At 38.1% G+C, this 14,165-nt stretch overlaps 1 protein-coding gene across 5 annotated transcripts in view; it reads right to left on the bottom strand.

The window, feature by feature from the left end:
• The window catches only part of LOC125082826 (phospholipid-transporting ATPase FetA-like), a 116,289-nt gene that overhangs the window by 28,779 nt on the left and 73,345 nt on the right, over positions 1 to 14,165 (bottom strand). For all 5 annotated transcript variants that reach the window (XM_047698635.1, XM_047698636.1, XM_047698640.1 and 2 more), the window contains 2 exons: positions 12,590 to 12,678; positions 2,258 to 2,454 (listed from right to left, as the gene is read on the bottom strand). In XM_047698635.1, coding sequence (XP_047554591.1) covers positions 2,258 to 2,454; positions 12,590 to 12,678 — 286 coding nt within the window. The remainder of the gene's footprint in view (positions 1 to 2,257; positions 2,455 to 12,589; positions 12,679 to 14,165) is intronic.

Below are 14,165 nucleotides of genomic sequence, written 5' to 3'. Positions count from 1 at the left end.
GCCTGTGGGGTAGCTTCTCCCTCACCGCCAACCCTAATAGTGTCCTCCTTACTTTATCTGAATTTTCCCTATTGCCTTTGTCACATTCCTCTTCTATTCCAAGTCAGGTACATTATAGATTCTTTATGGTTAACAAGCATCTTCATTTTAAAACAGTTAAGATTTTTAAGGGGCCTCCTTCCTATCATCATTCATGCTTAATGTGTGTTAGTTTTGATTGCTTCTAAGAGACAGCTGCACTGAGCAATGTGGATTTTTTTTATTTCAGGTGAGGTGAGAGGGTTCTAGCCCGCATTATTGACTACTAGACCTCATGCACTGACTCTTGATCCCTCCCTTCCTTGCCATACTAACCAACACAGCAATTTCTATAAACCCAAACATTTGATCAGATTATTTCTATCCTTAGAAAGATCTTTCTGGCTTTTAGGATAAAATCCAGACTACTTGTCCTGGCATTTAAGGCTCTCTTGGATCTGATATTAAATTACCACCCAACATTTTATCCTAGCCTACTCACTGTTCTTTGACTAGATCAAGCTTTTAAAAAACACCAAACCTTCATACAAACTGATCTTTCTGTTTGCAATATTGTTTTGCTATTTTTACTTGGTGAATTCTACTATTTTCTCAAGTATCAATTTGATTGTTACTTTTTGGAAATCCCCAAGGTTCTCCAAGTAGAATCAACCCATTCCTCTTCTAGTCTCCTACAGCACCCCCATACATACTCCTACTACATCATTTTCTATACTGTACCATAATTTTTAAAAGATTTTATTTATTTATTTGACAGAGAGAAGCACATTCAGAGAGGGAACAGAAGCAGGGGGAAGGGCAGAGGGAGAAGCAGGCTTCCTGCTGAGTGGAGAGCCTGATACGGGACTCCATTTCAGGACCCTGGGATCATGACCTGAGCTGGAGGCAGACGCTTAACCTACAAAGCCACCCAGGGGCCCCCGTACCATAATTTTTAAAATATCTGTTTCCGTGGCTATGTTATAAGCTTATCTAGAGAAGCAGCTGTCTTGTTATTCATGCTTCTATTTCTAACACCTATTATAGTGCTTGGCACATAGTACGTGCTCAATAAATATTAAATTAATAAGATAATTTTGTCACTTAAGGTGCTTTTCAGGTTGGACTGTCACAGTGCAGGGCTTAGGAAACTTGGAAAGAAGGATACGAAAATGTGTCTGGGTGCATATTGTGAAAGGGAATGATGAAAACAGAAAAAGGAGATCAGAGTAAAAATTTATTTTATCTATTTCAAATTTTTGTCCATGCAAAGGAGGAGGAAACATCCTTTTCTGTACCAACTTTTAGAAACCAGAATTTAGGTCATAATTATACCTATCTACCATTTGTCACATTGTTTCTATAGGAAAACAGAATGTGAGTTCTGATTAAATGATTTACAAATGAATATTTGGAACCTATCTCATTGATTAACTGTGGCTCCCTGGCTTGTGCTTTAGCATCACCCAATTTCTGTACATTTTTTCTAATTATTGTATGGGTTTATATGTCTTAGTCTTTTTTAAAAGATTTCATTTATTTATTTGACAGAGAGAGATACAGCGAAAGAGGGAACTCAAGCAGGGGAGTGGGAGAGGGAGAAGCAGGCTCCCCATGGAGCAGGGAGCCCAGGACTCTGGGATCATGACCTGAGCCAAAGGCAGATGCTTAACAACTGAGCCAATGAGGTGCCCCTAGCCATTTACATTATAAGCCATTTGAGGGTAGGGACGGTTTTCTTTTGTATAACTCACATAGTATCTAGCACAGTATTCTGGATATGGAAAGCACTTACACAATCTCTAGACATTTTTTTTTTTTAACACTTGGATAAGAAGTTTGGCAGTTTCTTATCTTTTTTTTTTTTTAAGATTTATTTATTTATTTGAGAGAGAGAGAGAAAGAGAAGTACAAGCAGAAGGGAGCCAGGGAGAGGGAGAGAGAATCCCAAGGTTACTCCACATTGAGTGTGGAGCCAGATGTGGGGCTCAATCTCAGGACCCTGAAATCATAACCGGAGCTGAAACCATGTTGGTCTTTTAACTGACTGCGCCACCCAGGCACCCCTATCTCTAGACATTTCTCAGAGTGTTTTGTACACTGGGTACTGTGGGAAGGAAACAGTTAAAGAGCACGCAATCTATGTTTTCTAAACATTCACAGTCTATTTGGTGAGTTAAGCAGGAAGTAAAAAGTCAGTTCCCTCCCCCTATAACACAAAGTGGTCAAAAAAGCCTACCTGACATAAAGGGAAATGGGCACCATAGTGTTGAGAATAATGAAGTAGGACCAGAATGTGAGGATGGCAGAGACAACTGATGAAGACACATATTCTTCCCATGGTAGAAAATCCTGGAAGTAGTAGCCTTTTTTGTTTTCCCAAATGCCATGCCCAATTGCTAGGATAAAACACATGCCGCCTAAAAACAGGAAAATCTGAAAAATCAAAAAAAGAATTAACATTTTGTCCAAGACATATGCTGCTTCAGATCTACCTTTTGGAGACTTATCTCTCAACAAACTTCTCTCTCTTCTTGGAGGTGAGGGGGGCCCTATAGTTCATAGGCTCTAACCAGTACTACCCAGGACAGAAAAAAAAAGCCCAGCAGGAGGCATCTTTGGGACTTTGAAGGGAAATAAAAGTAACTAAAGTAGGGGAGCCTGGGTGGCTCAGTCGTTAAGCATCTGCCTTCAGCGCAGGTCATGATCCCAGGATCTGCTCCATGGGAAGCCTGCTTCTCCGTCTCCCACTCCCTTGCTTGTGTTCCCTCTCTCGCTGTGTCTCTCTCTGTCAAATAAATAAATAAAATCTTAAAAAAAGTAACTAAACTATATTAAACACTTATTAAGTATCAGCAACTGTGCCGAGTACTTTATGTATATTATTTAATTTAATATTTATAAAACCTCTCTTTTAGTAATAGATAAGGAACTTGATATTAAAAACAGAAAAGTATATTAAACTTGATATTAAAAACAGAAAAGCTGCTAACTAGCATGGAACCCAATGTGGGGCTCAATCTCATGACCCTGAAATCATGACCTGAGCCAAAAACAAGAGTCAGCCGCTTAACTGACTGCACCACCCAGATGCCCCTAAAGATGATACCTTCCTACGCAAGATCATGGTTCCAAATTAGCTCAATCTGCCATCAGGTTGAGAGAGAAAAGGGTATAGAGGGACAAGGAAGCAAAAAAGACAAATTTGAGAATGATGTTTAGAAAAGAAGTTTGGGAAGAGGAGATAATCTTCCTGAACTCATTTTACAAGGCCAGCATTACCCTTGTACCAAAGCCAGATAAGGACACTACAAGAGAAAAAAGCAATAAGCCAATATCCTTGATGAATATAGATGCAAAACTTCTCAACAAAATACTAGCAAACCAAATTCAACAACACATTTAAAGGATCAAACATTGTGATCAATTGGGATTTAGACACTAATGAAAGAAAGTGAAGATACAAATAAATGGAAAGATATTCTATGTTCATGGACTGGAACAATAAACATTGTTAAATTCTATACTACCCAAAGCTATCTATAGAGTCAATGTAATGCCTATAAAGATTCCAATGTCATTTTTTTCCACAGATAGAGAAAAACTAATCGTAAAATTTTGATAGAACCCTAAAAAACTGTGAATAGCCAAAGTAATCTTGAGAAAGAAAACTAAGCTAGACGCATCACATGTCCTCATTTCAAACTATATTACAAAGCTATACTAATCAAATCAGTATGGGTGCCTCAGTTGGTTAAGCAGCTACCTTTGGCTCAGGTCATGATCCCAGTGTCCAGATTAACCCCCACATCGGGCTCTTTGCTCAGTGGGAAGCCTGCTTCTCCCCTGCCTGCCGCTATCTCTGCTTGTAGCTTGCTCTCCACCACCCCGCCGTGTCACATAAATAAAAGCTTAAAACAAAAAACAAAAGCAACAGTATGATACTGGCATAAACACAGACATATACACCAATGGAACAGAGTCAAGAGTCCAGAAATAAACCCATGCACATAAGGCCAACTGATACTGGACAAGGGAGGCAAGAAAACTCAATGGAGAAAAGACAGACCCTTCAATAAATGGTGCTGGAAAAACTAGATAATCATATGTAAAAGAGTGAAACTGGACCCCTATCTTATACCTCTCACAAAAATTTACTCAAAATGGATTAAAGACTTAAATGTAAGACCTGAAACCATAAAATTCCTAGGAAAAAAGCCCAGAAAAAGCTCTCTGACAGCAGTCTGGCAATGATTTTATGGATGTGACAACCAAAAGCACAAGCAACAAAAGCAAAAATGAATAAGTGGGATTACATCAAATTAAAGTCTTCTGCACAACAAAAGAAATAATTGACAAATAAAAAGGCAATCTATGGAGTGAAAGAAGATATTTGCAAATTGTGTATCTGATAAGAGGTTAATATCCAAAATACATATGGAAGTCATGCAACTCAACAGCAAATAGCAAAAAAGCAAATAATTCGATTAAATAAAGGGCAAAGGACCTAAATAGATAAGAGGTTTATTTTTTAATTAAATTTCGTTTAAGATTTTATTTATTTATTTGCAAGAGAGAGAGAATATGCACACACAAGTGAGGAGGGGTGAGGAGCGAGGGAGGAGAAGCAGACTTCTTACTGCAGAGAGCTGTACATGGGGCTTCATCCCAGGACCCTGAGATCATGACCTGAGCTGAAGGTAGGCATTTAACCGACTGAGCCATCCAGGCACCCCAATAATAGGTTTCAAATATTTGTTTCATATTTAGATTTCAAATGCCCAAAAGGTATGTGAAAAGATACTCAACATCACTAATTATCAGGGAAATGCAAATCAAAACCACAATGAGATGTCACCTTAGAAATGCTATAATTAAAGAATGTTAGAATGGCTGTAATAAAAAAAAAAGATAACACGTACTAGGGGGGATGTACACTGTTGATGGGAATGTAAATTGGTACAGCCACTATGAAAACAGTTTGGATGCTCCTGAGAAAATTAAAACTAGAACTACCATACAATCCAGTAATTCCACTTCTGAGTATATGTCCAAAGGAAATTAAATCACTATCTTGAGGAGTTATCTGTACCCCCATGTTCACTGTGCCATTATTTACAAAAGCCGAGACATGGAAATCACCTAAGTGTCTACTGACCGATGAACAGATAAAGAAAATGTGTTACACACACACACACACACACACACACACACACACACACACACACACACACAGAGGAATATTAGTCAACCATAGAAAAGAAGAAAGTTCTGCTATTTGTGACAACATGGATGAACCTTGATGGCATTATGCTAAGTGAAATAAGTCAGAGAAAGATAAATACTCTGATACTCTATATGTGGAATTTAAAACAAAAACAAAGTCCCATAAAAACAGCAGATTGGTGACTGCTAGGGGCTAAGGGTAGGGGAGGAGGAGTGGGGTGAAGGTGGTCAAAGAGCACAAAGTTCCAGTTATAAGATATTTAAGTTCTGGAGTCATAATGAACAGCATGGTGACTAGGCCTAACAATCCTGTATTGTATATTTGAAAGTTGCTGAGAGAGTAGATCTTCAAAGTTCTTACCACCAAACTAACAAACAAAAGAATTATACCTCTGTGAGGTGATGAATGTGTTAACTATCCTTCTTGTGGCAATTACTTCACTATATATTTGACATATGCATATATCAAATCACTGTACAGTACACCTTAAACTCATACAACATTACATGCCAATTATATCTTAAAGATAAAAAAATCAAAAAATTTTATGTGAATGGAATCATATATGTTTTTTTTGACAGCTTCTTTTGCTCAGCATAATTTTTTTATTTTGAGATTTATTTATGTTTTTGCATCTACTGATGGTTCATTTATTTTTATTGCTGAGTAGCCTTCTATTGTATGGATATTGCACAATTTGTTTACTAATTTGTTGGACATTTGAGTTTTTCCAGTTTATGGCTATTGCAAAGAGCTGTGCCAAATATGTGTGTACAAGATTTTACATGGATATATGCTTTTATTTCCTTAGTAAATGTCTAGAATTGGACTTGCTGGATCCTACAGTAAATTTATATTTAACTTTTTAGGAAACTGCTAAATGCTTTCCAAAGTTGTTGTACAATTTTACATTCCACTTACGTTAGATGCCCACATACATTTAGAGCAGACAGATATGATGTTACTGTTGAACCATTTCTAAGTCTACTCAATGATCTTCACACCTGTGCACTTTGTCACAAAGTGTAACTAGCTCAAAGCAACACATTCCCACTGCTAGATGGCTGGAGTTCTCATCTTTGAGTTGCTGATGGGAAAAGTACTTGTTTTTGAGGGGAAAGTCTTTGAAGACAAATGTATAAAAGGCAGAAGGAGTAGGTCTAACTGAGACCATTCTCAGAAAATGAGATTTAAAAACATTTTCTATTATGAAAAATTTCAAATATATATTAAGTTATATAAATAGTATAATGAATACCTATGTACCCATCACTCAGTTTCAATAACTATCAATTCATTGCCAGTCTTACTTCATTTAAACTTCCTCTTCCCCTTTTCTTTTTTCTTTTTCTTTTTTTTTTTTTTAAGATTTATTTATTTATTTATTTGACAGAGAGAGAGATCACAAGTAGGCAGAGAGGCAGGCAGAGAGAGAGGGAAGCAGGCTCCTCGCAGAGCAGAGAGCCCAACGCGGGGCTCGATCCCAGGACCCTGAGATCATGACCTGAGCTGAAGGCAGAGGCTTTAACCCACTGAGCCACCCAGGCGCCCCCCTCTTCCCCTTTTCTTAAAAAAATTTTTAAAAATATTTTATTTATTTATTTGATAGAGATCACAAGTAGGCAGAGAGGCAGGCAGAGAGAGATGAGGGGGGAGAAGCAGGCTCCCCGCTGAGAGAGAGCAGAGAGCCCAATGTGGGACTCCATCCCAGGACCCTGAGATCATGACCTGAGCCGAAGGCAGAGGCTTAACCCACTGAGCCACCCAGGCACCCTCCTCTTCCCCTTTTAAGCAAATTTCTCACATTATATAATTTTATCTGTTTAATATATACCTCTAAAGGATATTATTTAAACACAAAACCACAATACTTTTATCACTTAAAAATTAAAAGTAAATCCTTAGTGTCATTCAATATTTGAGATTTTAGTGTTGAATGCATAATGGGATGGGGGAGAACCAAACAGAGGAAGAGTGAAAAAAAAAATTAAAACCTGCTTTTATTTCTAGTCAAACGCAGATTCATACTGAGTAGCTGAGCTCTTTGTGATGGTCTCTCTGGGGCTATAAAACCGTTTCTTCTCAATCTTATTCCTATTTCTTTCTCCTTCTCTTCAATGTGAACACAAGGCTATCCTCATTATTCAGATCAAACCTCAATGATGAATTCTATTGGTCCCACCTTCCTTTTTGGATAATCTATGTGGCCAGCATTAAATTTGAGTCCATATTTGGCACTATTTCATCAGCTCCAGTGGGAGAGAAAATGGGGAAGGTAAAAGAATAAATTATTATTTATAAATAGAGATTTATTTATAATTTGTTTATTTGTTATAAATTATTAAATTAATTATTTCTTTCAAAGCTGTGGGAAAATATTACAGGGGAACTTCAACATACTCCATCTCTGTTGCCTGGATAACGGAGAATTACCCATGATTTCTAGTGATGTGACCTGCCTCTACTGTGAGACCATGAGTCCCCCAGGGCCAGATCTTTCTGCTCAGATTAAGCCACCAGAAAGGAAAATTACCTCTATGAGACCAAATTCCATAGGGCAGAGCTTCCCCTTCAGTGTGAGGCCTGTAGGGGCAGGACACAGTCTGCTCTTTCCTCATTCCCAGAACTTTTCCTGCTATCCCAAGGCTTTCTAAGCCCTTGCAGATGTTCTGTGCTCTTATTGTGATGGAGTTTATTGGTATGTAGTCTCTAACACTTCATCTTGCTTCTTTTCTACAGTTAGAAACAAATAAGAAATTGGTTGTGGCTACAAACCCCCAGGTTGCTTGTTTATTATCAGAGCCAGTCAGATCCAAGAAGAGCAGACAGCATTCCATTTCACAAATGTAGTACCAGTAAACACTCAGAGATACTCAATTTTGTCACTGCTGACAAAACTAACAGAGAACTACTAAGGATGTCCCTGTCACAGGGGAGCTCCCAGGTTTCACAGGCAGCTGTAAACAAAAAGTATTCCTTGGTCCTTTGACCTTCACATCTACACTTTTCATTGTTCCTTACCCCCAAAATATATTCTAGATGTCTGGCACCACTCAAATTTCAAACACTCTGCTTCTTTACTCAATAGACACACTCTTACTTAATAGTGTGGGATTTAGAACGCAGTGTCACTGTGAGCTCTGGTCCCTGGGGAGAGAGAGGGGATCAAACTCCAGCTCAGTTGTGGACTCATCAGGAAGCAATTTTGCTAAATATGCTTTTTGTATCTGCCAGATTTTCCCCTAAGAAACATTTCCAAAAATGAAGAAAATGAAGTGTTTAAACCAGGTAAGATTTGTGCTGTAGCTTCAAGAACTGAGAGTGCGTTACATCTAATTACATTAACAATCTCCTGGCAATAAATACCATATAAACAAAACTACAGCGCTGACAAGAACCTAGCTAATTCAAAAAACATTTCCTCATTTAGTAACCATTCAAAAGGTACTTCCTGAGCATTATTTTGTGCAAGGCACTTCCAAGAATATAGAGATGAATATGACCTAATCTCTACCTTAGAGGTTCATAATTTGGTAGCTCAGAGATTCATTCATTTTCTTCATGAACTCAACAAAGAATAGTAAAGCTCTGTTATGTATCAGGCATAGTTCTAGGGACTGAAGATGAAGTAGTAAAAAAAAAGGACAACATCTTTACTCTCAAAGAGTTTACACTGCTGTGGAGATAGGTGACCAAGAGATAGGAAGTTAAAAAAAAATTAACTAGTGCTAAGTGCTATGATGAAAATAAAACAGGTTAACAGAATAAAGAAGGTCTTGGTGGGAGTGACTACTTTAGACAGAAAAGAGGCTTCTTTGAAAAGGTGGCATTGAACTATGAACAAGAAGCAAGCCATGCAAAGATCTGGGGCAGGCCTTGACATGAAGGGTAAAAGTCTTAAGATAGTAACAGGTTTGTTTTTTCACTTGATTTGTAGTTTTCCTGGGTATAGATTTCTGGGTCAAAATAACTTTCATTAAGACCTTCGAAGGGATGATCCTACTAATTTCTAGGACCCAGTTGTATGGGTAGGAAATCTGGTACCAACCTAATTCTCAATTTTTGGTTGGTATCTTATTCTTATCCTTGTGAAAATTTTGAGGGACTTCTCTATACCCTTGAAGCTCTAAAATTCATGATGCTTATTGGACACTTTAGATCTGAAACTCATATCCTTTTTGAATTCTAGGAAATATTCTTTTATTATTTCTTGACAATGTTGTCCCCTCCATTTTCTCTTCCTGATACTCCTGGTAGATGAATTTGGGGGCTACTGGTTTGGCTCTCTATTAAAAAGAAGTATTTATCTCATACATTTTATCTCTTTACCTTTTTATTGGAGAGTCCTTTGACTCTTTATTTCAGTCCTTTTATTGGCTTTTTAAATTTCAGCTATTTTTACTTCTCGAAATTCTTTTCTATTGCTCTTGGATTGCTTTTTTCTTTTTCCATTTTTTAGCAACCCTATTCTTACTTTATTTATGCAATTGTGTCTTCTAAGAATAGTAATAAGAATTTTTGGAAGTTCTTTTCCTTTCTCTGAATTGTGTCTTTTCTGGGGTCAGTTATTCATTTGATTTGGTTTCTTTTGGTTAATTTTGTTTCCCCAGTAGGCCACTCTCCTGAATGGGAACATGGAAGCATGTGTTTTGTGTAGGTAGGCAGTATGTGTTATTGACGGAGCTCACCTTCAGGTGCACAAGGAGCATGCAAGCACATTTAAGCCCCATAACTACCTACCTACCTACCTGCCTGCCTACGTGAGTTATGCTATTTATTTATTTGAGAGAGAACAAGAGAGTGTGTGCGCATGTGTTGGGGAGGAGCAAAGGGAGAGAGAGAGAATCCCAAGCAGACTCCCTGCTAAGTGAGAAGCCTGCTGCAGAGCTTGATCCCAGGATCCATGAGATCATGACCTGAGCCAAAATCATAACCAACTGAGCCACCCAGGTACCCTGCCCCTTGAATTTAAAATGAGTTTTACTCTAAAGTGATGTGATACCCACATTGAGGCACTAGCGCTCTGAGAAAGGTTGTTAAATTTCCTTAGAAAGCAGTTCTCTTGTCTGAGACTGGAAGGCAAATACATTTGTTATTGCTATATACATGCTATAGGGGTGGCAGGGTGGTACAGAGGGCCAATTGTTGCCCACGTTGTTTTATGGGCAGTTTTAAAATTAACCATCCCAATCATTATCCCACCTACCACTTCTGTTCTCCATACCTGCTGATGCTAGCTTGGAGCTATTACCAAGCTCTATCAAGAAGAATGCATTTGCATTGAAGCTTTTACTACTCTGGTTTATCTATCAATATCATCGATCTACTTTCTGCCTTCCAAAAACTCAACACCTTGGGTCTGCTGATGGTTCATCCCCTGTCAGGGCTGTTAGGTATTTACTTCCCATTTGTACTTCTTTACAGTCATTTCATTAAGCATCTCAATGTTCTTCTTAAACTGGATGCCCAAAACAGAATGCAGTAGGCCAGATAATATTTCATACTTTCTGAAGGAAAGATTGCATGAATGACCATAGAAATATAGGAATTTATAGCAACTACTCTGCCAGCTTAGCTGCCCCCAGCATTTTCACTGACTCTCTGCTGCCTCTATCTTGTGAGAACCTGAGCAGAGAACTACATTCTCTCTCTCTGGAGACCCTCACCGCAGGTACCTCAATACTCCTGCTCTAATCTGCACTGGAGTTCTCTAGGCTTGCTATTCACCTATCTTCCTAGGACTCCCTTTCACTTGTCCCCATGTTTTCGGGCTTCTATAATCTTTTTTCTTCGTTTACTTTCTTGTTTTGCTTAAGTATACATACTAGGAGCTTCCTAAGAGGAGAGACATAATGAATGAATCAATTTTTTTGAGGCTTTACAATATGGATATTTCTTTATACTTGAATTTTATCAATAGTTTCCCTAGATTTAGAATTACAGGTTACAAGTAATTTTCTCACACACCTTTGAAGGCATTGAGATTTATCTTCTGCTGTTGCTGTTGAGAAGGTTAATGGTATTCTAATTTTTGATCCTGGTATATGACCGTTTATTCTTCTCCAGAAGCTTATGGGGTTTGCTTTTTAGTTTTAAAATTTCTTCATATGTGGCAATCTGCCTTTTAAACAGGACTTGTCCCTCTAACAGATGTCAAGTATTGTCACTGACCTTCAGATAGGTAAATAAGTAGGTGAACCTTCCTGGGCATATGGGAGACATCTTGTTTTGAAAATAAGTCTAGGCTAAATGACCTAACTTAGTACCTAAAAATACATGTTCCTAATATTGTCAGAGGCGTATTTACCTATGTCATCTTCCTGAATTCTCAAATGTGACTGTCTTCCTCATCAAGAAAATAAGAAATGTCATTTTGTTTCGATTGCTGAAAGCTATGCAGACAATAGAAAGAAAAAGAGTGTATACTAGCTTCTGGTCTCAAAGCCAAATGAACTTTCCTAATTTTCTAAAACCCCATTTACTAAATCCAGAGGATTTAGGGAAAAAACAGTGATATTTCCCATAATTAATAAGGGAGAAGAGGCAGTTTATCATTCAGATATTAAAGAGATATACAGAAAGAAAAGACATTTTTGAATTTTCAGTCCAAGCAATAGAGTAAAAATAAAAATGAAAAGTCATTGAATTAAGTATAGGCACCACTGAAATTGCTGTTATGCAAACAAGTCTATATCTAATAAGAATGAAGGTAACCTGTATAGGGTAGCACAGAAATAAATCTTTAAGTTTCTGTTACCAAAGATATTATTGTCTGTTGAGTGCTTTTCAAATTTCATTTCTTAGCAGCAGAATCTATATTCCAACTGAAATTTTATAGAACAGATAAATATCAAGCTGCTCTTCTTGAAGTAGAATATCAGGATGAGGGGGCCAGAACAAAACTCACTTGATCTTTTCAATCCTCCCTAGGACAGACCTTAGACTCTTCTAAGGAAACAGTTTGAAAATCATCCAGTGTTAAGTAAGGTGTTCTATTAGTCTAAGTAAAGTTTTCTTAAAGTGCTCATGAGTGATACAGGCTATGAGGAGATAAAAATGTGTCAGTGTCTAAAGCAGGGTCCTTGGTCCATCCCAGAATCACTAATCAGAGCACGAAATCTTAAACAAATTGTGACTGTTGTCTACAACAGAGGTGTAAACTAGAGAGAGACTCCCTTGTCAACCAGCTCTGTTCTTTTCTGCTTCTGGTATTAGGAAATAGCGTACCCAAAACCGCTTGAGTTTTTCAAACAACTAAAATCAGTGGGAAATGCCAGCTACTGCCATGAAAGGAAGGAAAGCATGTCTATTTGTAAAGAAGCAAAAAAAATGTCTTTAACTTACCCAGAGCACAAGGACATTCAAGAGATGGTCCATGTGTGTCCGCTTAAAGGTAGACTTTCCACAGTTCTGCATTAATTTGGTGTCTGGTCCTAAGTGAAACAGGGAGACCAGCTCTTAGAATCATTGAATATACTCAGAGGATTGAAAATGGATTGAAATATACATTTCTGATCACCTAATCAAACCTCTCACCAATGGCAGGGGATAATGTAGGTTTGGAGAAATGCTTGCAGTTGGTGCCAATAACTAAAAAAAATGCACATTTTGTTTCTAAGAATAATCCCAACTATTTCTGCAAAATACATCAATGTTAACCCCTTTTTTTGCAGCACCTTAGGCAGTCTAATCTTCCATAGATGGGTTAAGTCAGAATAGGAGCCCCAGGTTTTTTTGTTTTTTAAGTTTTAATTTTAATTCCTATAACTTAACAAGCAGTGTTATATTAATTTCGGGTGTACAATACAGTAATTCAACACTAGGAGCCACAAACTTATCATCATCATCGTCTGGTTTATTTAGCTTAGAAAAGAGATTTTTTGATAAGGAGCTCTCCACCTTCTTTTGATGAAACCCTCTACTGGGCCAGGCTCTATTTCAAGTTTCTAATTGGGAAAGGAAGAACAGAAAAGGCAATGGCAGTGATTTCTTCTGAGGTGGAAGCTGGGGCTTTTCTGGGGCTGAGAAAGACTATATTTCTTCACAATAGGCAGATGGTAAGTATAAGTAAAGAGTTTTAGTGGCCAATGGGACTACAGTTGGGTATTACTGACCAGAAATATGGCTGCACATAAAACGTAAGAGGTTTAAAAGAAAGTATAAGCAGCAATTTCTCTGGTTTTTACCACCTGATTATTTTTACATGTACTCTAATAAAGGAATTTCATTAATGTTTATAGATGAGGGAGCTGGAACTTCCCTAATAATGTGGGCAGACACTGAGAATACAGGGCATAAGCTAAGGCATTTCATGAAGGGCCTAAAGTCATGAGAAGTTTGTCTCAGAGCCTGGAAGCTACAAGGAACAGGATCTTCCAAGGGTCCTTAGAAAGAATGACCCTACCTCATGTTTCAAGAAGGATGTGGAGATCACAGTAGAACCTGGGAACCATGTAGCAGGAACAGCAACTAAATTCTGCACTGAATACTTCAAGATGGTTTTTTTTTCTTTTTTAAAAAGATTTTCTTTATTTATTTGACAGAGACAGAGAGAGAGAAATCACAAGTAGGCAGAGAAGCAGGCAGAAGAGGAGGGAGAAGCAGGCCCCCTGCTGAACAGAGAGCCCGATGCGGGGCTCAATGTGGGGCTCAATCCCGGGACCCTGAGATCATGACCTGAGCCAAATGCAGAGGCCCAACCCACTGAACCACCCAGGCACCCCTTCAAGATGTTTTTAAGTGTTATCAGTTCTCCTTTGCTCTCAGTTTCCCAAAGCTCCAAGAGACTTTTCACTAACATTTAAACGAAGAGTCAATTTTTGGTTTGCGCTAAATTTGTGTTGGTTGGCAACCTCACTGCCATTGCTTTAGAGAGAAACCCTTTGCTGAAAAAATGAGCTTTTTCTGAATGGCGATGTGT

The sequence above is a fragment of the Lutra lutra genome, chromosome 13 (genome assembly GCF_902655055.1).
Source record: "Lutra lutra chromosome 13, mLutLut1.2, whole genome shotgun sequence".
Taxonomy (NCBI): Eukaryota; Metazoa; Chordata; class Mammalia; order Carnivora; family Mustelidae; genus Lutra; species Lutra lutra.
Note: the sequence above shows the minus strand (reverse complement) of the source record. Positions and strands in the feature narration are given on the sequence as shown.